The sequence below is a fragment of the Panthera onca genome, chromosome D4, assembly GCF_046562875.1.
Source record: "Panthera onca isolate mPanOnc1 chromosome D4, mPanOnc1 haplotype 2, whole genome shotgun sequence".
Taxonomy (NCBI): domain Eukaryota; kingdom Metazoa; phylum Chordata; class Mammalia; order Carnivora; family Felidae; genus Panthera; species Panthera onca.
In genome coordinates this window covers 86,663,654-86,688,472 of record NC_138351.1, presented here as the reverse complement: position 1 = coordinate 86,688,472, position 24,819 = coordinate 86,663,654, and the positions used below count along the sequence as shown (strand labels likewise).

Genomic DNA, 24,819 nt, shown 5'->3' with positions numbered 1-24,819 from the left:
TGTTGAGGCCAACAATCATCTTAATTATTCTGAACAAAAGCAGAATCTAAGGAAACTTCTCTTGATTAATGCTTCTGGCCTTTTAAAAGCCCCAGTCCACATCTGTCTCTCTCAGGGACATGTGATCCAAGAAAAAAAGGACAGATCAAATTCATAGACGGAACACTACCCCAGTTTACCTCTGAGAGCTCACATTTAGAGATGTCAAGAATGTCATCTGCCCCAGCTTCTTTTGCCTGAGGGTGAAAAGAATGATAAAAAGTGTTCAAACAAAACGCCCTTGCAGGGTGGACAGACCAGGCAAAGAAACACAGGATTAAGGACCTATAAGAGACCACGGACACCATCTGGTTCACCTCATCCATTTTGCAGGTGCGCCAATGATCCCTGCTTTAATGGGGCTTGAGGTCCAGCAGGGAGGAGTGAACGAACATGGAATGACAACAGGGATCAGTCTTGGGAGGGAAGCACAAGGCACTCCTGAGCACCTGACAGGCAGCCTTGTGGGTCTGCCTTGAGTCAGAGATTTCCTCTGGGGGTTGGGGAGGCAGGCAGGAGGGAGGGAGCGCACGGCTTGTTTGAGGATAGTGTAGAACCCTGTTTCATGAGGGCAGAGGTAGAAATGGACGCAGAGGAAACCCAGTTTCCCTCACCAGACACATCTGATACTCCAGGCGTTTCCGAGCCTCTTCACTGGGTTTCCGCTTCCGGAAGAAGAGAGGCATTCTTCCTTTCCCCCCGGAGTAATCTTCACGACTCTATGGCACAGGAGAGAAATTAGGGCCTGGGGAATTTGTGACACATCCAGGACAGGCAGCCACAGGAACACAGAACACGTAGCTGATCTGCTGGACCGTATGATCGTTGAGGGCAGGGGGTATGTCCACCTTGACCATCAATCTGTGCTGTGAGCCCGGCACAATAGGTCTTTCTAAGGATGCTCTTTGAGAACTCCTAGCAGATGGGACTGATGAATCACTTCCAGTTCCTGAAACACTATAAGAGTGGCAAACCAAACACGCAAGGCATCGGCCAGCCATGACCTTGGGGATTTCAACCACATGATAGGCAAAGAGATCTCTTAGTCAAATAACAACCCAAAAGCAATCCTCAGACACCTTACCACCCTCATGGCTATTACTCCATGAGCGTCTCACCACAGCCCAGCTTAAGGTAATGAAACTGGCACGTGAGCTCAGTGATCTGGTTATACCGCCTGGATTGTAGAGAAACCAGTCTGGAATTCTGCTCTTTGGAGTCCCGATACTGTGGGGTTTGCCCAACTCCTTCATGCTCACACTACCTTGGCACACACTAAGTACGTTGTCCTGAACTCAGAAGCTAGGTGCTTACTGCCTGCCCTGAATCTGCAAATATCAGTGCTTGATAAGGGACATCAATGAGCCAGAAACAATGTTGTTACTACTAATAACGTTACCAATACCAGGTTCTGTGAGGATCCAGTGCTTTCATGTATGTGAAACCCGTAGCACATTACCAGTGTTCAATAAATGTCAGCCACATAGCACTATACATCTCACAAACGTTGATTCAGCGCCTACCACAGCTTAAGGAACTAGGGAGAAGATGCAGTTGAAGAAGAAACACACCCAGTCCTCAAGGGGAAGGGCGGAGATCACAGGTCTCCGCCCACAGGGGCGTGGGCAGTCCGGGGAGCCGGCCAACCTGCAGAGCTGGCTCAGGCCCCTCTTGTCACCCACTTGCCAGCAGTGATGGGGATAATCTAAACACAGCCCTCCCCCAGCCCTCCTTGATGACAAGCTCTTACCCTTACCCTGCTCCCCAAGGACTAATCCTCTCTCACCTCTCCCCAAAATTCAGCCCTCCCCCGACCTGCCCCACAGTGGCCACCCCCTCTCCATCCCTCCCATCAGATCAGCTCTTCCCAGCCTGCTCCTCGATGTCCACCTCTCATCCATTCCTTACCCGGACGTCCAGCCCAGTGGGAAGAACCACACCCATCCTCCCCAGGCTGGAGTGGGGAGAGCCCCACCTGGCTTTGTGGGTGCACAAGTCCCCAGTGCTCGTTCCCTCGGGTGGACCTGAAGGTGGGCAGGTCACTCGTAAGGCTTGGTCATGGACGCCGGGTCTCAAGAGCACTGGGCACCGGGCCCGGGCGGAGCGGGAGTCTGGTATCCTCCAAACGCAGGAGCTTGGGACCAAAACAAAACTCTGAATCTCAGAAAGTCATTCAGACCAGGATGACGAAGTCAGACTCTGAAAACCGTATAATCTTGGAATTAAGAGTTGGGCGAGATTTAGACTCGAATCAAGTTGTTTTGATAACCAAAATGCAGACATCACGAGGGAGCTAAAAGTGGGCTCGGGGTCCCCATGACCCTAGGGTCTAGGAATGGGGATGCGGACACCTTAGGGGAGGGGCGGGGCTTTGCAACTGGGCGACAGGAACCACAGGGTGACCCTCAGCATTAGGGAGAATAGAGAACAGCGGGGCCCGAGAGCAGCCCTCTCTTGTTGCCTCCCCCAGGGGAACCTCCCGAACCCCTCCTTCCGAACCCTTAGCCACAACTCACCGCGGAGTAGGGTTCTCCAGCCCGTCAGCTCAGCCTCAGGAAACTGCCCATAAGCAATATGGCGGCAAGGACGTCGCTGGGAGGCTGGGCGGAGCTTAGCGGTTCTCGCGACAGTCGTGCTTTCCGACCTATATCCGGCGCAGTCAGAGGACCTTCCGGTCTTTTGGCTTTCGGCTCGGAGGAGGCGACGGTGCAACGCTCTTCGGTCGTCCCGAATCCGGGTTCATCCGACACCAACCGCCTCCACCATGCCGCCTAAGTTCGACCCCAACGAGATCAAAGTCGGTGCGTGCTTTAGATGTGGCTCGGGCTGCGAAATGGAGCATCCCTCCTCCCGGCAGCCCGTCGGCCCCGCTGCCCCAGCAGCCGTTGCCGTTTTCACGTCGGGCTTTAAAATTGCTGCCTGCTAGAGGCCTTTCCAGTGCTGCGTTCAGGGTGCTGTGAGGTCCTGGTCGAGTCTCTTAACGCTTTCTGGGCCTCAGCTTCCCCACGTGTAAATGGGGAGGGAGGACCGGACGACCTGTGGTGGCTTTGCAGCCCGCACGCCTTAGGGTAAGGTTTGTGTCCGGGCGCTTCTCCCCTCCACTGGGTTGGCCGCCCCAGCGCGGGCCTCGGTAGCCGGAGCTGAACCGAAGGCCCCAGTCCCACGTGGCGCTTGGAGCGGTCCACGCCAGGGAGGAGGCGGCTCGCCCGCTGGGGGGTTGGGAGGCCTTCCTCGCTCGCTGCTGAGGCCCTTGGTGCTGTTCCGAAAAGAGACAAGCGGTGTGGCCAGCCCCGGAAGGATGGGGGGAGAAGGCTGGGGCCCGGGGGCTCCCTGTGCAGCGCCGCTGATCTTTTCTTTCTACAGTATACCTGAGGTGCACCGGTGGTGAGGTCGGTGCCACGTCTGCCCTGGCCCCCAAGATCGGCCCGCTGGGTCTGGTAAGTCATCCTCGTGGAGGCCTGTTTCTTGTCGAAGGAAAGCAGTTCAGGTCGGGCTTGTGCCAAGGAGACCGGATCTGAGGTGCCTTTGACATCCACGAGTTGGCAATCCCTCTGAGCCACTGGCTTGGAAGTACTCCCATAGCAGGGTGATATAGGAAGCGGGAACAGGCTACTTTGAAGCTGTAATTTTTACTCTCCAATGGCTATTAACTGCTGCCTTTACTGTACCTGAGGGATGGGCCAGGGATCTGTGAGGGCTTAGAGTAGGTTGGTGACACTGGGCTGCCTCCTCAGCCTGTGTTTGCTAGTCAGGGAAATGGGCAGATCACTGATGGGATTAAATATCGGTTGGGAGGATTAAGTGGGCTGTGGGTTAAGATCCTGGTGAATTGTATGTAGTAGCCTGCATGACCTGTTCATTAATGTGAGCAGCTTTACCGACGACTGCCCTTTTTACCTACTTGTTTATTTTTATGCTTTTTCTGAGCATGCATTTCCCTGAGTATCGTTAGGCCTTTATTTCTTGGACATCGGTCTCCTGACCCAAACGTGTTTCTCACGTGGTCTTGCTTACCCAGTGTCTTACTACTTTTTCTTGGTTTTCGGTTTAGCTGGCACCCACTGGATAGCTTTCCTGTTGAGGCTGGTGGTCATTAGGAAATCTTAAGTAGCAAATGCCCAGACCCCATCCCTGCAGATTGACTTGGATTGGTCTGACACCAGGAATCTTTAAAATCGTCCAGGTGATTTGAATGTAACCAGTGTCGAAAATCCCTACATTAGACCATGTGGGTCCTTAGGGGTGGGTAGGTAGGTAGGTAGGTAAGGGACTTTGCCTTCCTAACAACCCTGGGTCTGCAGCTTACAGTCCCAAGCAGACTTCACCCCTAGCTGCAGTTCTCCAATGTATACAGCTGTAGTAGCCATTCCCTTGATTCACTGGGTGCAGTTACATGCTTTCAGACTGCCCCCGTGTGCTGGATTGGAAAAGGTTTGGGGTGTTGCCAAGGGAGAAGGATAGGGCAGGGCCTCAGGCTGTACTGCAACTTCGAGCACAGTGTAATTGTATACCTTTTTTCTATAGTCTCCAAAAAAGGTTGGTGATGACATCGCCAAGGCAACCGGTGATTGGAAGGGTCTGAGGATTACAGTGAAGCTGACCATTCAGAACAGACAGGCTCAGGTACTTGCTTTGAGGGGGAGGGCAGAGGTAGCAACCCTCTGGAATCCCTGGGTGGAAGGTTTTTGCTGACATGGCCATCTGCCACAGTGGTGAGCTGAGGGCAATTTTAAATGTGGGGAAGGCTTTTTTGAGAGCAAGGATCAGGAAATTGTAGATGCGGGCTCAAATACTAACTTGTCACTTGTGTGACATTGGGCAAATCAACCACTTCATGTTTCCTAGGGTGGGACACGTTTTAGATTGTGAAAAGTAGTTGACAATGTACAGCAAACCCCACCTGGCCCATGTTTTTTGAGAGCCAAGTTGCATGGCAGTATTGACCTTTTTCATTGGAGGGTGGAGGAGGGCTTAATTCACATTGGAGAATCTCTTCTGCAGATTGAAGTGGTACCTTCTGCCTCCGCCTTGATTATCAAAGCCCTAAAGGAACCGCCAAGGGACAGAAAGAAGCAGAAAAACAGTGAGTGGTCTTTTCCCTGGTAATCTGTGAGTGGTGGTGTCTACCCAGTGTGATACTTAGCTGCATGTTTTTGCTTTAGCAGAACCTAGGGATGGCACAGGGATTTGCTCAGAAGCTGTTAGACAGCCAGGCACTGCCAAGAAGTGCCTCACGGCTCTCCCCCAGTCCCCTAGCCCGGGACTGACCCTCCCTAAAAGTACATGCAGGAGGGAAATAGGGGGAAGTACTTGACAGTGGTGTCCAATAATCAGACCATTTCTGAGCTGGAAGATTCTGACCGCTTAACTAACCCCAGTAACTTCAGTTTGTCTTTTTTCATGTAAAAAAAAGATAGTCTCGCCCACGCAAGGTTCGCAAAGACCTGGTTTTACCCCAGCCACCCGCCACTGCACCTGATCAGTTCTCGTGGCTGGTGCAATCCAGTGGTGAGCTGATAGTAAACCCCAGCTTAGGAAACAGGGTTGTTCTTCATGTGGATGACTCTGTGCCGAAAGCATGGGAACAGCCTGAAAATAAAGGTGAAGGGAGAATATGTGGTCTTCTCTGGCCTTGGGTTGTGACACAGCTTTTGCTGTTTATTTCTTCTGCAGTTAAGCACAGTGGAAACATCACTTTTGATGAGATTGTCAACATTGCCCGACAGATGAGGCACCGATCGTTAGCCAGGGAACTCTCTGGTAAGTGGACGGCAGGGAACCCCCTTGTTACATAGAGTGTATTCATTGAGTGGTAGCATTTCTCAGCTTGAAGGGATGTTACTCTGTAAGACCCACAATTGGGGTGCAGGGTCTTCTGGGTTTAAAGAATGACTTGGTATCAGTGAATATTTGGGTCGGGTGTGTTTAATCTGGGTGTCAGAACCCATGGACCCTTTGCGTTCAGAGCCTGTATGACTAAATGGAGTTTGGAGATTTGGCTTAGAGGAGCAGGGATGTTACTCCATAAAATAGGTTTAATTTCTCTTTATCTGATGTGAAAAACTATTTCCCCCTGGGTATATGAGTATTGCTGAAGCCCCTCTTAATGCCACTTTTCTTAATTACAGGAACCATTAAAGAGATTCTGGGGACCGCCCAATCTGTGGGCTGCAATGTTGATGGCCGCCACCCTCATGACATCATAGATGACATCAATAGTGGTGCAGTGGAATGTCCAGCTGTAAGTGACTTCTGTTTCTCTTGCCTAGTTCAGGGTGAGAGCTGGAGGAAAGCTAAAGTAGTATTTGTGCAGGCTGCAAAGTTTCTAGAAATGGTCAGTAATGGGTTTGGACTATTAAGAATTTCTTGTTCCACTAATGATAGGTTTTTCTTTTTTCTTTCCCACAGAGTTAAGATCAAGAACTACAAAGGAAACTATTTTAATAAAGGATCAGTTGACAACCAGTGGACCTTTTGATACAGGCTCTTCCTTGAGGGACCTACCCCCTTTGTGGTCAAATGGTGGCTAATGGGGTCACGGTGGCAGAACCTCTGGAAAAAGTCATTGCTTGGGTAACAAGCTCCTTGTGGGTCAGATTGCTGCCCTGTGTGGGACTAGCTCAGAGAAGACCCCTAGAAAGGAAGTCTCTGTGCTATTTGTAGGCTGTATGTATTCATAGAACGCTTGAGAAGAACAAAATTCTTGGCCAAAAAGAAAACTACCCCAGTGTGAAATGGTCAGGAATCTATCCCAGACCAGTTTAATTCTTGAGTGTGTTAGGGGCCCATAACCCTTAATGTGAGGCTTCACTATCCATTCCAGTGCACAGCCAGGGCTCAGAAGCACTGATGGGAAACAAAGAAACCTGACCCTTATGTCCTTAAGGGTCGTTTTCTTTCTTTAAAAAAAGTTTTTTTAGTGTATTTTGAGAGAGCGTGGAAGCTGGAGAGGGGCAGAGAGGGAGGGAGGCACAGAATCCAAAGCAGGCTCCAGGCTCCGAGCTGTCAGCACAGAGTCCTACGCAGGGCTCAACGCACAAACTGTGAGATCATGACCTGAGCCAAAGTTGGGACACTTAACCAACTGAGCCACCCAGGCGCCCCCTTACAGGTCATTTTCTAATGGCATGTTTTTGCCTTTCCTGAGTCTCTCTTCCCTTAGTTTGGCTCCTTTTTTTATTAAGGTGTGGATGATATAGCTGGGTCCTGGGGCAAGCTACAATCAAGCTGCTTGAAGGGGCTTTTGGGACTAACCTAAAGGGGGTTATGAATAATTAACCCAAGAACTTAATTTCCTCGGTATTGCATCTTTGCCTTTCCGTAATTTTGTCAATGGGCCTTTCAAGTTAGTGGATTTTTTAATCGCCCCAGGTACAAGCAGGTTGGAGAGCTGTCTTCAGTGAAAGGATTACCTGAGCACTGAGGACCTGTGCCAAGTTGCCAAGAAACAAGCTAGAGGCCCTGGGTGATGACTGTTGAGGCTGATTCTCAAGTCAATGCGTAGTGTCAAACCTCAGGGGTTTATAAATGCAGAGATGAGGTCATGCTGATTGGGTGTGAGGATATGTCAAAGACAAGCCCCCCAGGACCTTTCAAGGAAGAAAGTAGGCCCACAAGGAAAATCTTGACCTAAAGGATACTGTTCTCTAGAAAGGGAGGAAGTGTAGGACCCACCAGCCTAAGAGCCAGGGGAAGATGGTGAGCTTCAGGTTCTCGTGTCTCCATAGAAAGGGATGTACCTTGCTGGGGGATTTGACTAGCTTCATCCTGATACCTTCAGCCTCCATTTTTCCCTCTGGGCAGTTTTCTTCCTAGCAGTAGCCAACACTAGAACTAGGTGCATTGGGCCTGTCTGCCTAGATTTTCCTATCTTGAACATGGATATATCTTCTTTACTCCTGGTAAGACTGTAGCATATAGTAGTTAGTGGCTTTTAGTCTTTTTCCTCACTTTGGCCCCATTATGGAGAAACTGTTCATTCCTGTTCAGTGTTGGTTCTTTTTAACAGCCCTTATTCACACAGAGATAACATCCTCCCCAAATACCTGGCCTTTAAGAAGGCAACAAGTCCTTCACTCACTGGTCACTTCTTATGAACCAAGGTTTCTGCAGTGCTCTCTATACAAGCACTCTGGTTCACTGAATAAAGGTCAATCTCTAATTTGAATTGGGTAGTTTATGCTTCCTGAAAAGAAGAGCTCTCAACACCTTACACATACAACATGTAAAGTAGGGACTATTTATTAAAGGTGCTTTTTTTGCATGTGGCTCTGAGCTACAGACTACAAAAAGCCCGATGTCTCCAGAGGTTTTCAAACTACCTGTCAGGTCCCTACCCACTTTTTGGTTGTTTCTGGTTATTCCCCAGCATGGAGTCTCTGATGTCTAATGAAAGCTGAACTACACCTGAAGGCCTTCCCACACTCGGCGCATTCATAGGGTTTCACACCAGTGTGGATTCTCTGATGCTGACTTAGGGAGGAGCTCTGGTTAAAGGCCTTCCCACATTCATTGCACTCATAGGGTTTTTCTCCTGTGTGAATGATGTGATGTCGAATGAGGGCTGAACTCTCACTGAAAAACTTCCCACACTCGTTACATTTATAGGGCTTCTCCCCAGTGTGGGTCTTCTGGTGGATTATGAGGTTTGTACTTTGGCTGAAGGCCTTCCCACACTCGCTGCACTTGTAGGGCTTCTCTCCCGTGTGAGTCCTCTGGTGGTTTGTGAGGTTTGCGCTCTGGCTGAAGGCCTTCCCGCACGCGCCACACTTGTAGGGTTTCTCCCCCGTGTGGATTCGCTGGTGCTGAATGAAGGCGGCGCAGTAACTGAAGGCCTTCCCACACTCCCTGCACTCGTACGGCTTCTCCCCTGTGTGCGTCCTCTGGTGGTTCGTGAGATTCGCGCTGTGGCGGAAGGCCTTCCCGCAGTCGCTGCACTCGTAGGGCTTTTCTCCTGTGTGGATTCGCTGATGCTGGACGAGGGCGGAGCAGTCGCTGAAGGCCTTGTCGCACGCGCTGCATCTGTAGGGCTTCTCTCCCGTGTGAGTTCGCTGGTGTTTGGTGAGGTTGGCGTTCTGGCTGAAGGCTCTTCCACATTCGTTGCATTTGTAAGGCTTCTCTCCGGTGTGAATCCTCTGGTGCTGAATGAGAGATGAACTCTGGCCGAAAGCCTTCCCACATTCGTTGCACTCATACGGTTTCTCCCCAGTGTGACTCTTCTGATGCTGAGACAGGGAGGAGCAGTAACTGAAGGCTTTGCCGCATTCACTGCACGTATATGGTTTCGCTCTGTGAGGCTTCGTGGTATCTGAATTTTTCCTGAGGCTCTTTGTATGTGCTTCCCATTTGCGGGGTCTCACTTCTGTAGGAACTCTCTGTTGTGGAGAAAGGACTGGTCTCAGGTTGAAGCCCTTCCCCGGTTCACTGTTCCTGGGGTCTGACTCCCCAGGGGGCATCTCTATACTTGCATCTTGGAATGAATTTTCAGAAATGTCTTGCTCGGGTGGTGATTCAGACATAATCTTCCAGTCTGAAAAATATTTAGAAAAGCAATTTTTCCCCCTTTGGTGGAAGAAAAGGTACTACCGAAATACAAAAGGCTGATGGAGTTTGCCCGAGCTCTTCGGCAGACCAGTCTGATGCTCCCCCGGCTTTAAACCAAAACACGTCTCACATTTCTGTTCTAAACTGTAAACATTGACCAAGATGGCTCTTCAGCTATGTGAGCACGCTTTATTCCTTTTCCTAAAGTGCAAAGGGATATATAGAAGTGTAACCTCCCTCAGATGCAAGGCTCCCTTATCTCTGACCCTTTCCTCTGCTTTGGCCAAATACTGGGCAGTCTTCGTGTGTCTTAGTCTCAATCCTTGATGTGGTTTTGGGCAATCTGCTTACCAAACTTAAAAAACTCACCTTAAAAAGCTGATGATTGGGGGTGCCTGGGTGGCTCAGTCAGTTAAGCATCTGACTTGATTTTGGCTCAGGTCATGATCTCACGGTTTATGGGTCTGAGCCCTGCATCAGGCTCTGTGTTGATGGTGCAGAGCCTGCTTAGGATTCTCTCTCTCCCTCTCTCTGTGTTCCTCCCCCACTTGTGCTCGCTCGCTCTCTCCCAAAATAAACTTGAAAAGAATTTAAAAAAAAAAAAGCTGATCAATGCCAGCATGATGAACTTTTTTCACCTATCAAATCAGCAAGATTTCAAAAACATGCTAATAAAAGTCACAAAAACCTTTCAGAGAATATGCAGTGATAAAAATACTGTTAAATGGAAAAAAAAAAAAAGACCATGTAAATTATACATGGTTATTCAACTTCAGGAAAACCTATCACTGCCTTTTGTTACAGGAAGAAGATGGAGGAACTTTTTTTTTATCCTTTTCCAAATCTCAAATTAACATTTTTACGAGAAAATAGTTCTTTTATTTGTGTTTTTAGAAAGAGAGTAAGTGTGCTAGTGGGAGAGGGGAGCAGAGGGAAATAGAATCTTAAGCAGGCTCCATGCTCAGGGCAGAGCTTGATACAGGGCTCGATCCCATGACCCTGGGATCATGACCTGACCCAAAATCAAGAGTGGAATGCTCAACTGACTGAGCCCCTCAGATGCCCTGAAAAGAGTTCTTTTAAGTAGAATAAATAGTATTGCTTTTATAATCAGAAAGTAGATACTAAAAAATTTTTTTAAATTTATTTTGAGAGAGAGAGAGAGCATGAGTGCGGGGGAAGGGTAGCTAGGGAGGGAGAGAGAGAATCCCAATCAGGCTCCGCCCTGCCAGCACAGAGCCCAACGTGGGGCCCAAACCCATGAAGCCATGAGATCATGATCCAAGCCAAAACCAAGAGTTGGACGCTTAACCAACCGAACCACCCAGGCACCCTGAGAAAGTAGATATTTTTTAAAAGAGTTAAGGATTCTTAACCTTTTTTGGGATCTCCTTCATTTTAGGAGAAAACTTTAAAATGTGAGTAATGTTTATTTGGGAACTGAAGCACAGGGTCCCACACACCTGTCTCCTACACAGGGCTTGTACCTAAGAGGGTGGACTTTTAGGGGGGGCTACAGAACTTCTTTTCACAAGGGTCAATTCTCCTGAAGATTCTTTGGGTTTCTACCTTATTTCTCAGAAGAGAGAATAGCAAGGTGAGTTCTGGGTGACATTTATTTGAATTTTTTTGTTTTATTTTTTAATTTGAGAGAGGGAATCCCAATCAGGCTCTGTGCTGACAGCACAGAGCCTGAAGTGGGGCTCAAACCCATGAAACCACAAGATCATGACCAGAGCCAAAATCAAGAGCCAGACACTCAGCTGAATGAGCCCCAGGAACCCCTATTTGAGTTTCTATAGAGACTTCTGACCCAGACTGCTGGGGTTTAATTCCCAGCTCTGCCTCTCACTAGCTGTGTGACTATGGGCAGACTATTTAATCTTTTAATTTCTAGGGTTCACTAGTTGTAAATGTAGCTCTTGCAGAATTACCATGAGGATTGGGTTAAAACACATGAGGGACAGTTAAATGTTGTATGAGTGAGTTTACAAAGATGTCTTCTTTGTAAACTCCTTAAATGGTTTCCCTCCAGGGTGCACGAGCGTATTAACGCCCAATCTACCAAGAGCACAGCAGCCCCCATTTCGGGTTGAGGGCGTCTCCCTGTAAACCAGTATTTGATCATATGTGGCTCTGACAGCTCTTAAAACCCGACCATCTATCTGAGAAAAGGTGGAGAGGAGGAAAAGTGCCAAGAAAAGCAGTGGTGGGAGACAGGAACAGTGCAGAAGACCACGTGATGTTCATGGCTTGTCCTACCTCAGTCCACCTCTCTGCAGGGTGCTGGCTCCTGTATGAGACTAAGGCTGTCCGAACAATGTGCCCCAAAACAGAACAACTGATTTTCCCTTTCAAGCCAGTGTCTTTGTTGGTCTTCCTGTTCACCCGCTCTGCTCAGGCCAGGGTCATCCTTAATGCTCCTACCCCTCACATCCAATTTACTAGCAAGTCCTATTGGCTTTAACACCCACATATGTCCTGAATCCTTCCTACCAGCCGCCATCCTCTCACTCTGGAATGTCTACAATAGACTCCTAACTGATCTCCCTGCTCCTGCTCCTGAACCCTGGAAGTCTATTCTCCATGTACAACACAAACACAAATCAAGTACTGTCCCCTCCCTGCTCAAAACCCTTAATGGCTTATGTCAATAAAATCTGAATGCCATACCATAGCCTCCAAAGCCCTAGCTGTCCCCCGCCTACCACTCTCCCCCTGTTTACTGAGTCCCAGGGTCTTCTGACCCTAATATAAGTCAAGCTCGACCCCAACTCAGAGCTTCAATACATGCTATGTCCCAGGATGTTCCTCCCCCAGACACTCAAATGGCTGGCTCATTCTCTTCCTTCAGACCTCTGCTCTAATGTCACCTCCTCAAAGTGGTCTTTCCTAGTCATCTAACCTACAATAGCACCCTATCCCCCCTTCCATCTGTATTCCCATTCTCACCGTACCCCAGTCACTATTCCCTTATCCTGCTTTTGTCTCCTTCACAGGGCTCATCACCACCCGATACTAGATCAGTCACTTGGTTTACTCATGTCTCACTAGGATGTGTGCAGAGACTGTATCTTCGTTCTCTGTTGTACTTTCAGTAGCTAAAACCATTCCAGGCATTTACCAAATGTTTAATGCATATTTGTTGACTGAATAAATAACAAATTCAATGAGAATGAGGCAAACTGACCGGTTGTGCCTGGGGAAATGTCAACATCCACAACAGAAGTCCCCAGAGCAAGCAGTGAGGCAAAAGATACTTTAAAGACCCGGGTCTGCCCTCGTGGGAGGGGTAGGATGGGATCACGAGGGCTCTAAAACCAGCCCATGGAGGAGAGCAATGCCCAGGATGCTCTGCGACTCTCAGAGCAGACGTGCCACACTATGGAAGCAGGGTATTAGTCACTCTAATAGCCAGATTTCAACTTTTCTCAAACTGTTTCACGATCATACAGCTAATACAGCACTCCATAGTTGTGAACTTCTTTCTTCACATATATCAGTTTGTGAAATAAGATTTTGTTATCCACATCTTTTAGATAGACAAACAAGCGACCACATAATTAGTAGTTTACTCTGAATCCATGTAATTATTAAGTAGCAAGCCAGGACCTGCTTGTCTTTCCTGCTTCTACACTAGTACTGTGATACCTCAGAGCATGGACCCTTGGTGCTAACACCGTTTCCTAAGTTCTATTCCTTTCTTTCTTTTTTTTTTTTAATGTTTATTTATTTTTGAGAGAGAGGGAGCGCGAGAGCGAGTGGGGGAGGGGCAGAGAGGAGACACAGAATCAGAAGCAGGCTCCAGGCTCTGAGCTGTCAGCAAAGAGCCCAACGTGGGGCTTGAACCCATGGACCGTGAGATCATGACCTGAGCTGAGGTCAGACACTTAGCCAACTGAGCCACCTAGGCGCCCCTTAAGTTCTATTTCTAATAACATGGTGATTTGACCTTTCTAGAATCTTGAAACTCCCTGAGGCTGTGATGAAACCTTCTTCCAGAAAAATGCAGCTATTGCCTGCCCTAACTACGAACACGTTCAATTTCTGAAGTTCTACACAGGGCGTACAGCCCAGGATAAAAGGCTCCGCCTAACAGGTTATGATGCTGGGCAGCAGAGGGACTTGAGTGAGGGAAGGGACAGGACCGCTGAGGCTCCCTGTAAATGAAAGATCTCAGCAAGTTTGAGTGGTGCCTGGGGTAACAGTGAGGGCTGAAGCATGAAGGTAGGGGTGGAGTGAGTAGCTTTGGATGAGAAGTAAAAGATAAGGAAGATATGGCTTCCCTTTTGTTTTTCCTGAGGTTCTCAGTATCTAGGAAATTATAGCACGGTCATGTAGACAGGGAGAAGGTGGGGAGGGAAGCAGGGAGAGGGAGGCATCCAATTAAGGGCCAGAGAGAAGATAAGCAGTAAGTATCACAGGTGGAAGCTTTGGGTAAAGAGCCTTAGTGAGGTGGGCAGAGAACATGCTAGGCCAGCAATGACTTCATTCCCCTAGAGGCCAGCAGCAGCACCACCTGCGGTCACAAACATCTCCCAGCCCAGGGGAACTTCGTGAGGAGGAGGTGTGGAATAGTGGGCTTTGCGATCAGACGGGCCTCGCTTCAAACCCCAGCCACACCACTTTCTAGCTGTGAGGCTCTGATAATTTGTCTCTAGCAGCTTTAATTTCTTCATCTGTATAATGGGGATAATATCTACCTCATGGGGTGATTAAAATAATCAAATCAAAGGCACTAATGTGGACTTCAAAAGGGCTTTTGCGCCCCAGACACATGGACTTTGGTGTGTGCTCACTCACCGGTGCAGGTGCTCCTCAGGCCTCCTCCCTCCAGCATCCACGGGCCTTCTTCCCTTTGTTCCAACTGAGAGTTCATGCCAGGCTGGGACACTGGAAGTCCTTTTCAAGGGGGAAAATGGGCTTTAGAGATGTAGATTAAGTATAAATAGCCACCAGAACTCAAGGGAGTGGAAACACACTAGTCAGGTCGCTTATTTCACTCACTCAGTAGGTATTTATTGAGCACTTACTTGGTGCCAGGCACTGGGGGATGCAGCAGTAATTAAGACAGACACAGTGCCAAGGAGGGGTCAAGTCAAGGAGTGAAGTGAAGTCCCCAAAGCAAGTTATTAAAAAAAGACAAGAACTTACTGAATGTGGAGGAACTGGCCTGAGGTCACCCCGCCCCTCCTGGGAAATAAGAAAACAGGGAGGTGTGGTCTCAGGGGAAACAAAATGAAACAGCCTATTTCCCAACCTGGAATGCAGAGATCTTACACGAGGGAACCAGGAGGAATGAACACTAGCCGTCCTATGTGTCAGCAAATTGGAAAGTGCCACTCAATACTGAAAGTGCCCCAGATTTTCAGAACTGGGTAGATTCTAAATTTCAAATGGTTTCCTTACCCAGCAGGACCAAGTTCCTGGTGTTTTCTGGTATCCCCTCCTTGAACCTGTCCTTAGGAGCAGGGATCAAGCGCCTCCACCCATCCTGGGTAAAAGCTACAGTCATACTGCTGAAGGGCATGGATCCCTGAAACAACAAGCACATTCCCTGAAACAACAAGCACATTCCTTTAACGTTTATTTATTTTTTAAGAGACAGAGAGAGCTCGAGCAGGAGACAGGGAAGAGAGAGGGAGACACAGAATCTGTGAGCAGGGGAGGGGCAGAGAGACACAGAATCTGAAACAGGCTCCAGGCTCTGAGCTGTCAGCACAGAGCCGGACGCGGGCCTCAAACTCATAAACCGCAAGATCATGACCTGAGCCAAAGTAGGACGCTCAACTGACTGAGCCACCCAGGCACCCCAAACAAGCACATTCCGGCTTGCCCAGTGGCCTTAGGATACGAGGCAGCTCTGAGTAGTTTAAGAAAAACACTGATTGATCACTTCCTATGTGCCTCACGCTATACAGGATACTGACACACAAAAATAAATCAAATACAGTCTCTTTGCATGTCGACAACTCTGACGGACTTTATACATAGAGTGCATATACATCTGTATCTATTTTTGGGGGAGGGAGGGAAGGCTTTCAAGCTTTTTATTGTTTGCTCCTATAGCTCGTGAGAGAAACAGACACTTTAATTTGCATGTCCCGCCCACACACATGCGCCATTTCCTGGTTTCAGCGCCAGCCCTCTCTCTTTTGCCTTGAAACGGAAACGCGCCGAAACGCGCCTGTAGCGGGAAAGCTGGCTCAAGCCTCATTTCCTTGGAAAAAGCCAAGAACGAGAAAGACAGATAGCTTTGTGAGGTTTTCCCTTGCAGCATTTTTCTTTTCTTCTTAAATTTCTTTTCGAACGTTCAGCAACGTTGAAAGATTTCTACCGTGAGCATCCACCACCTGACATCATCGATCTGTTGTGTACTGTATATACATACACCTACCCAGATGAAGATACATATATATCCATCCCTCTACCCTTTTACCAAGCTGTCTTGCCCTAGGAGTTATGAGATCAACCTTTTCTCTTTCTTTTTGTCTAGTTTCTCTTTTGAGCAGTTCTATTTGTAAATAGTGATATTTCATGACTTGGTAGTCTCGTTTACAGGTCTTCCAATGAAAAAAAGAAAAGAGTTTGCTTGTTAGAACAAAATGCATTCCATATTGCAGTTACCATATGGGTCCATCGGTGGACCCTATTAAAAACTTGTCAACACCAGCCAGCCAAAGACCACCAGGAACACACCTAGAAGAAAGGAAGAATGCAGCAAGGCCAAAACTACAACTGGGAAAGTAGCAGTGGTTACTCATATTAGCTAGGATAGGGGGTGTTTGGTCAGTTTTGTTGTTTGGACGATATTCTTCTTTTTTCTTGTCTCAGTTCGGAGGTGACTACGGAGTGGCCTTGTTTCTGTCTTGATTCATCACGGTCACAGAATGACCTTAATCTGTTGGAAATGTATTGGGAATACTGGAGAAACAATATTTCACAGGCCGGGTAGGACAGCCAATGAGCAGTTCATTCATCTGGAGGATGTCGCCGGAATTGGGTATTTAGACCTTCAAAACCACCATAAACACACTAACCCAGGCTCCTTCCTTTGCTCTCAAGCCATTTTTGAACCTCCATCTGTATCTATATAAAAGAATATAACTGGGCAGAAACTAAGAATTAACTGGGCAGAAACTAACAGGTGCTTGGGAACTGAAAGAGCAAATGTAGATAAAACAAAAATAGAATGTATACGTTTATGCTATGAGAAATCAGAAAGAACTGTGAAAGGTCAATTCTTCAGAATGCGTGATAAACATCCCTATGAACTTGGACATCACACAGTACAAAAGGAAAGCCAGATGTGTGTGACTACCTGTAGTAGCATGTTAGACACACGGACAGACCAGTTGCCAGGATAACAGAGAAGGAATCCTGGGTGGAGAGCACAGGAAAACCACAGAGAGGAGGTGATTGCTGAGAGGGCCTTGAAGGAGGGAGTTCATCAGATGGAGAAAGAGAAGGTGGTGAGGCACAATGAGCAAAGGCACGGAGGTGAAGAAGTCCTCGTGTCTGTTTTCAGCACAAGTAATGCACTTCTATCTACCTCGTTGGCCACGCCAGAAACCTGTGTCATCGTCCCCTTTCCTGCAACAAATCACTGCATCTTCATTTCCCCCCGACGATCACTAGAGCTTGTACATTTCTCTCTGTGGCCCTGTCACTGCCTTATTTGAGGCCAGCATCATTTTCCAAAGTATAATACATCTTCTGACCTCTAATTTTACCTGTTCTCCCAACCCCATCCTTCATACCGAGAAATGCAGTACACACACAGGACAAAGAGGGTCATTTTTTTAAAACTATGAAATATTTAAAACATTTGGGTCATTTTATAATGGTCAAGAGAATAAAATCCACCATAAAGATGTAACTCTCATTAACTAGAAATAACAGTAAGAAATTCATAAAGAAAAAAACTGTAGGAAGTACAAAAACAAATTCAAAACACTACAGCTATGAGATGTTAAAAGAACTCAGTCATTAGCAGGGTTAATACAAAATAAACAACAAAACAGAGAGATGGAAGAACTGAGCAATTTAATAAGGTTGAGCTAATAGAGCCATTAAACCCTCCATTCCGCAATTACTCTATACCTGGGTGTTCTGGGTTGACAAAAGACACACACTCTGTCTCCATAGAGCAGAGACCAGCTGAATAGGCAGACAGAGAAACCAAAGTGACAATTCGAGAATATCTAAGAAAATAGGACCCACAGCCAAGCGTTTTCACTATAAACAAGAAAGGAAGAAAACAAATTAGAAATTTGACGTAAGAGGTTAAAAGATCGATTTTTAAAATAAATCTGACAAAAGCAAAAGCAAAAAACTAAGAAAGAAAAATCTGTTATTAAGAGAACTGATAAGAAAATCCAAGAGCAGACTTTCTAAGGAAAAGAAACAGACCATTACCTAGTCTAGTCAAGTAAAAAGAGAAGGCAGTTCCTACCCTGGTAGAACTATGCAATGGAATACACTAGGAATGATTCTGTAGAATGCTCTTAATGAAATGAGAGAAATATTGATCCAATTCTGTGAAATGGAAATAAAAAGAAAGTTACAAACCCATTTTGGGAAAGTAGAAAAGGGAGACTTATGGGGGCATCTAGCTGGCTTAGCCGGTAGAACAAGCGACTTTTGATCTCGGTGTTGTGAGTTCGAGCCCCATGGGGTATAGAGCTTACTTAAAAATAAAATCCTGGGGCATCTGGGTGGCTCAGTTGGTTAAGCAACCAACTTTGATCTTGACCTAGGTCAGGATCTCACGATTCGTGAGATTTGGATTCTCTCTCTCCGCCTCTCCCCTGCCCAATCTTACTGTTTCAAAAAAAGAAACAAACAAAACAACAAAACAAAAAAACAAAACACATACACACAAACACAAAACTTTAAAACTAAAATCTTAAAAAAAGAAAAGGAAAGGAAGAATATGCCTGAAAGGACACAAATGAAAATGTTAAGTGTTTTAATTCTCTGTGGGAATAACGGTGAGTTTTTGAGTGTGTTTTCTGTGTTTTTCAGGTTTTCTACAATAAACATGAATTCCTTTTGTAATTAACAAACAGAAACAAAAACCTCTTAATATTTTTTATTATTATTTTTTTATTTACATGTATTTATTTTTGAGAGACAGAGAGAGAGGGCACAAGTAGGGGAGGGGCAGAGAGAATGAGACACAGAATCCGAAGCAGGCTCCAGGCTCCAAGCTGTCAGCACAGAGCCCGACGCGGGGCTTGAACCCACAAACCACGAGATCATGACCTGAGCCGAAGTCGGACGCTTAACCGACCGAGCCACCCAGGTACGCCAAACCTCTTAATATTTTAAAAAGGAAAAAAAGGCTGCCTCTAAGAGCAAATTTCAAACTCACGTGGGTCCCAACTGTGAGACCAGCTGCCATTCCTTCATCTCCTGTGGTTTCCTCATGGGGAAGGACAGGGTCTGGAGAAGGCGGCTCTGCAGGAAGGGAAAGAAACCAGTAAGGTTTAAAAGTTACAGCTCACCAAGCTAGAGAGTCTCACATTCTCACTCTGACGAAGGGGGCTCAAAGGACACTGCAGGGTCGAGGGCACTCGGACTGAATGTGCAGACCTGCAGGGGAATGTAAATTTTCCGTTGCCCTTCCTACTTCAGAAACCCCATCAATTCACTCAGATGCAGGGAGTAAGAGACTCAAGTAGCGTAGGTCCACCACTTACCAGCAGCTTGCCACTCACATAACCTTTCTACGTCTCATTTTTCTCATCTGTAAATGGGGGTGACGATCCTTTGTTCGTTGTTTTTATTTTATGTTTTTAATGTTTATTTTTGAGAGAGAGATAGAGTGTGAGTGGGAGAGGGGCAGAGAGAGAGAGGGAGACAGAGAATCTGAAACAGGCTCCAGGCTCTGAGCTGTCTGCACACAGCCTGACGCGGGGCTCGAACTCGGGAACAGCGAGCTCATGGCCTGAGCCGAAGTCGGACGCTTAACCGACTGAGCCACCCAGGTGCCCCTTGGATGATGATCCTTTGTGAAGATGCTGTGAAGATGAAAGAAAAGTGCAGACAAAGCAGATGGCACAATGCTTAGCACGTAAGCACACAGTTTACAAATATCACCTACTGCTCAGTTTGCTGGGAGAAAGTGCTCTGCAGATTTCAGACACTTACCAAATCAAAAGAGGTAACGACCAAGTGGGAGTCATCCCAGAAATGCAAGATTGGTGCAACATGCGAAAATCCATCAACATAATATGCCACGTTAATAAAAAGCGAAAGACCCACATGGATCATTACAATAAACACCCAAAAAGGCCATTACACAAAATCTGACACCCTTTCCTGATAACACACATTGAATAAACCGGGAAGAGCAGAGAAGGACTTCAATTTGATAAAAGGCAACCACAGAAAACCCAGATTTGCATCATACTTAATGGTAAAAGACTGAAACATTCCTCTCAGATCAAGACGAAGATATCTGCTCTCACCACTTCTATTCAGTATTATACTGGAGGTTCTAGCCAGGGAAATTAGGAAGGGTTGTGGCAGGGGGAGAAAGGCATCCAGGTTGGAAAGGAAGAAGTAATTATCAGTATTTGTTGACACGATTTTGTATACAGAAAATGCTAAGGAAGGGTGCCTAGCTGTTTTCAGTCAATAGAGCATGTGACTCTAGATCTCAAGGTTGTGAGTTCAAGCTCCACATTGGGTGTGCAGCCTAACTAAAAAATAAATAAATAAAAAATAAAGTAGCCCTGCTATTTAGAAAAAAAAAAAAAAAAAAAAGAAAATCCTAAGGAACCCACAAAACCAAAACAAAACAAAACACCTATGACAGCTAAACCAGGTCAGCAAGATTGCAAGATCCAAGACGGATATACAATAAAAAGACAACCATATTAAAAATGGGCAAAGAATTTAAACAGACATTTCTCCAACTGTATTTCTGTACACTAGAAATGTATAATCCAAAAGTGAAATTAAAAAAAAACAATTCCCTTTGCAAGAGCATTAATAGAATAAAACACTTAGGAATAAATTTAACAATGGAAATGCAAAACATGCACACTAAAAGCTACCAAACACTGTTGAAATTACAGAAGGTCGAAATAAATGGGAAGATATCCCATGGATTCACGGAGTGGAAGACAACAGTGTTGGGATGGCAATACTCACCCAATTCATCTACAGAATTATGCAAAATCCCAGGGGACTTTTTAATGGAAATTGATTAAGCTGACCCTAAAATTCGTCTAGAAATGCAAATGACCCAGAAGAGCCAAACAATCTAGAAAAAACAAAGTTGGAGAACTCACATTCACACTATCAAAACCTTCTATAAAGCAAAAGTAACTAAATAGTGTGGTTCTAGTATGAGGATAGAAATATAGATTAATGGAGGCGGTGCCTTGGGTGGCTCAGTCGGTTGGGCATCGGACTTCAGCTCGGGTCATGGTCTCGTGGACCGCGAGTTCGGGTCCTGCGTCGGGCTCTGTGCGGACAGCTCAGAGCCTGGAGCCTGCTTCGGATTCTGTGTCTCCCTCTTTCTCTGCCCCTTCCGCGCTCATGCTCTGTTTCTATCTCCCAAAAATAAGTAAATGTTAAAAAAAAAGAAAAGAAATATAGATCAGTGGAGAAGAACTGAGAATCCAGAAATAGATCCATGTATTTGTGGACAACTGATTTTCAAAAAGAGTGCCAAGAAATGAAATGGGGAAAGATTAATCTTCAAAAAGATGGTGCTGGGGAGGTGCTTCGGTGGCTCAGTCAGTTAAGGGTCCGACTCTTGGTTTCGGCTCAGGTCATGATCTCATGGTTTTGTAAGTTCAAGCCCTGCATCGGGCTCTGTGCTGACAGTGTGGAGCCTCCTTGGGATTCTTTCTTTCTCTCCCTCACTCTCTGGTACTCTCCTCCTCACACGGTCTCAGTCTCTCTGAAAAATAAACAAACTTAAAAAAAAAAATGGTGCTGAAACAATTGGATATCGACATACAAACTTGTAACTCACACCACATACAAAAATGAACTCAAAATGGATCAAAGACAGAAGTGTAAAAAGTGAAAACTCCTAGAAGAAAACTTAACTATAAATCTTTAGTACTGTGCTGACAGCTCAGAGCCTTGAGCCTGCTTCAGATTCTGTGTCTCCCTCCTCTCTGCCCCTCCCCTGCTCATGCTCTGTCTCTCAATAATAAATGTTAAAAAAATTTTTTTTAGATAAATCTTCAGTACCTCTGGTTGGGCAATGGTTTCATAGATAAGACACCAAAAGCACAAGCAACAGAAGAAAAAATAAACTGAATTTCACTGAAATTAAAAATTTGTGCTTCGAAAGGCACTATCAAGAAAGATAAAAAAGATAACCACAGAACGGCAGAAAATATCTGCAAAACATCTATCTTCTAAGGGTCTAGTATCCAGAATATTTAAAGAATTCTTCCACCTCAACAATAAAAAGACAAATAGCCCAATTAAAAAGTGGGCAAAGGATATGACTAGATATTGCTTTAAGTGAGATATACAAATGGCCAATAAGTACATGAAAAGATACTCAACATCGCTAGTCATTTAAGAAATGCGTATCAAACAATCATGAGATATTTCACACCCACTAAGATGGCTACAATAAAAAAGATGGAAAACAAGTGTTGATGAGGATGTGGAGAAACTAGAACTTCCATACATTGCTACTGGGACTGTGCAATGGTGCAGCCACTGTGGAAAACAGTTTGACAGTTCCTCGGAAAGTTAAACGGAGTTCCCGTATGACCCAGCAGTTCCTCTCCTAGATGCACACATTCACACAAAAACTTGTGCACATGTTGTCACGGCAACATTATTCATAATAGCCGATACTGAGGAACAAAATGTGGTATATCAATATAATGATATCACTCAGCCATAAAAAGGAATGAAGTACATTCATTCATGTCACAACACAGATGACCCTTGAAACATTATTCTAAGTGAAAGAAGCCAGACATATATATTGTATGATTTTATTTTTTTGTCTTTTTAAAGTTTATTTTGAGAGACAGCAAGCAGGGGAGGGGTAGAGAGAGAGAGGGTCCACGCTGTCAGTGCAGAGCCTGACGTGGGGCCACATCTCACGAACCTGAGCCGGAACCAAGAGCCAGACACTTAAGACTGAGCCACCCAGGCGCCCCTGTATGACTCATTTTTATGAAATGTCCAGAAGAGGCAAATCCAGAGGAACAGAAAGTAAAAATCCATAGAGATTGGGGGAAGAGGGAATAAGGAGCGATGGCTAATGGGTATGGGCTTCTTTTAGGGGTGATAAAAATGTTCTGGAATTAAACAGTGGTGATGGCCGCACAACCTGGTGAACTCAAAGTCACTTCGTTGTAGACTTTAAAAAAGAAATACGTAAGTCTGAATATTGGTCTTAGTACAGACCTCATGTTATTGAATTGTACCTAACTCCATTGTACCTTAATGTCCTCTTTCGTAGTACCAGGAGGATGATAACCATCCTACTTGCTGTTCCCAGGCCTCTGGGAGAAGACAACACAAAATGCTAGATATGCACTTGAGAAATTACAGACCAGTACAGGGACCCCCTGATCTAAGAGAGGATGGCATAGGCCTCGGTGGTTAAGTTTGCACACACGTTTGTTCTGTTGTATAAATTGTTCAACATGCTTTTAAAAACGTTATTTTATTTGATGCTTTTTAGAAGTAAACGAGGTAGTTAACATTATTTTACGCTTCCCTCCACGAAGAAACGCAGGGTAAAAGATCAAACCAGTACCCCAGAGCTTAAACAGGAACTCTAGCCTTCTGATTCCAAATCTCCAGTATGCTCCTCGACTTCACGGACTCACTGAGTTGAACCGGCCCTCAATCTCATGTGGAGCCAATAGGCTTCTGTTCTGAGAATTTCTGGCTGTTTCAAGAACGGCTGGAAGACCAGAAACAATAGGAAATCCTGGGCTGTCCCATTTTCCTTCCCATGGCCCATTTATCTCGACTTTCATAAGCCAATGGTGCGTCAAGCAGGTAGGGGTAAGTAGGATACTCAGGGCTTATTCAGGCCTGAGGGCCTCCAACTTTCTTGACCCTAGAATTCTTTACTCAAAAAAGGATCGTCCCCAACCACTTGTCGGAAGGAAACCGGAGTTCTGGTCCCGGTCACAGAGCGGTATTAGTGGGCAAGTTGGAACAAGAAGCCGGATCTCCTGCAAACCGCTCCCTCCACACCCTCCTTCTTACCTCCTTCCTCCAGCATTTGGATGCCACCTCGCGCCACCGCCTCCCAGCAGTTCTCTGAGCCCCAGCCGCGCTCTGCAGGCCTGCTCTGCCTCCGGCTTCTGCTGTCAGACGCCGGGTCTGGCCCTGGGAACTCTGGTCAGGCCTGTCCAGTCGGATGTGTCTCCCCAGCGGCAGCCAGGCCTCGCGAATGGGGAGCCCGTGGCGCAACCACCGACTCGGTCTCAAGCAGAATGCTGCGTGGAAAAAGCCGCCGCCGGCTACCCGAGAACGCTACCGGGTACCAGTGTGAACTCAGAAACCCTAGCCGCAGGGATTGCCAAGCGCCAGGCCCAGCTCGCGCGCCTAAGAAGACGCGTTCGAATAGCGTCACTTCCGGCCATGCGTACGGACCTCCCCGCCCCAACGGACTCCACTTCCCAGAAGTCTCCGGGCCCAGCTCCTCGCAGAAACATCTTTCGCTCTGGCTGCCCGGTTTGTGACCCGCACACCCTTGTGAACCATATTTCCCAGAGAGGCTCCGCCTGTTCCTGCTCCCGGAATCTTTCTTCCATCATGCTTGGTCCACGTTCCTTTCAGGTTCACCGGAATTCCACGGCTGGGACCTGAAATGGGAAGCGACTTGGCCGCGAAGGATCCTGGGAGCGGTGGTTCTAGCGCAGGCGCTGGACGCTTGGTTTGTGGTCGTTTTTTCTCCGTGGTTCGGCGTTCTTGGAATACTGAGTCCTGGGGGCTTCTGATAGCGCGGCCTTCATTCAGCTCAGGGCCTAATCCCAGCCACCTTTATGGTCCTCTTGAGCAGTACCGAAAGTCTGGGAAGAGTAAAGGAAAGGAGGGCCCCTCGGTGTGAACAGGGCAGCCACAGGTTGGTGCCCTGGAACTCTCAAGAGTATAAAAATCTATCATCATATCAAGAGTATAAAAAAATTACTTCTTCAGTAATTTCAGGGGCAGAATCCCTGAATAATGTTACTAGAGTTCCATGAGCACTGTTGCGGGAGGAGATTCCTAAATATTCTA

The 24,819-nt window shown here is 46.6% G+C and overlaps 3 protein-coding genes and 1 non-coding gene across 11 annotated transcripts in view; 2 read left to right on the top strand and 2 right to left on the bottom strand.

The window, feature by feature from the left end:
* LRSAM1 (leucine rich repeat and sterile alpha motif containing 1) overlaps positions 1-2,657 on the bottom strand; it is a 39,141-nt gene extending 36,484 nt beyond the window's left edge. For all 3 annotated transcript variants that reach the window (XR_009602757.3, XM_060608595.3, XM_060608596.3), the window contains exons 1-4: positions 2,556-2,657; positions 2,015-2,173; positions 654-758; positions 180-236 (exon numbers count right to left, since the gene is read on the bottom strand). Coding sequence is in view for 2 of the 3 variants with exons in the window: in XM_060608595.3 (XP_060464578.1) it covers positions 180-236; positions 654-725 (129 nt within the window). In the remaining variant the exon portion in view is untranslated. The remainder of the gene's footprint in view (positions 1-179; positions 237-653; positions 759-2,014; positions 2,174-2,555) is intronic.
* A 46-nt stretch (positions 2,658-2,703) lies between these two features.
* RPL12 (ribosomal protein L12) lies at positions 2,704-6,504 on the top strand. The gene is made up of 7 exons (XM_060608605.3): positions 2,704-2,840; positions 3,403-3,476; positions 4,564-4,662; positions 5,041-5,122; positions 5,713-5,799; positions 6,168-6,280; positions 6,448-6,504. The coding sequence occupies exons 1-7, from the start codon at positions 2,804-2,806 to the stop codon at positions 6,451-6,453; spliced, it is 498 nt and encodes a 165-aa protein (XP_060464588.1). The 5' UTR covers positions 2,704-2,803; the 3' UTR covers positions 6,454-6,504.
* LOC132663962 (small nucleolar RNA SNORA65) lies at positions 5,502-5,629 on the top strand. The gene has a single exon (XR_009603349.1). It is a non-coding gene; the product is annotated as a small nucleolar RNA SNORA65 (small nucleolar RNA).
* Positions 6,505-8,257: 1,753 nt separating the features above from the next.
* On the bottom strand, positions 8,258-24,312 carry ZNF79 (zinc finger protein 79). 6 transcript variants are annotated; one of them, XM_078436485.2, is made up of 5 exons: positions 23,803-24,312; positions 18,959-19,044; positions 14,992-15,118; positions 14,386-14,484; positions 8,258-9,568 (listed from the first exon to the last, which is right to left on the bottom strand). In XM_078436485.2, exons 1-5 carry the CDS (start codon positions 23,816-23,818, stop codon positions 8,397-8,399), a joined length of 1,500 nt encoding a protein of 499 aa, XP_078292611.1. In that variant the 5' UTR covers positions 23,819-24,312; the 3' UTR covers positions 8,258-8,396. The 6 variants fall into 6 exon arrangements, with proteins under 6 accessions (XP_078292611.1, XP_078292612.1, XP_060464586.1 ...); XM_078436486.2 differs by lacking the exon at positions 18,959-19,044 and having other exon boundaries at positions 23,803-24,311; XM_060608603.3 differs by lacking the exons at positions 14,992-15,118; positions 23,803-24,312 and adding an exon at positions 14,737-14,775 and having other exon boundaries at positions 18,959-19,039.
* Positions 24,313-24,819: the final 507 nt, after the last annotated feature.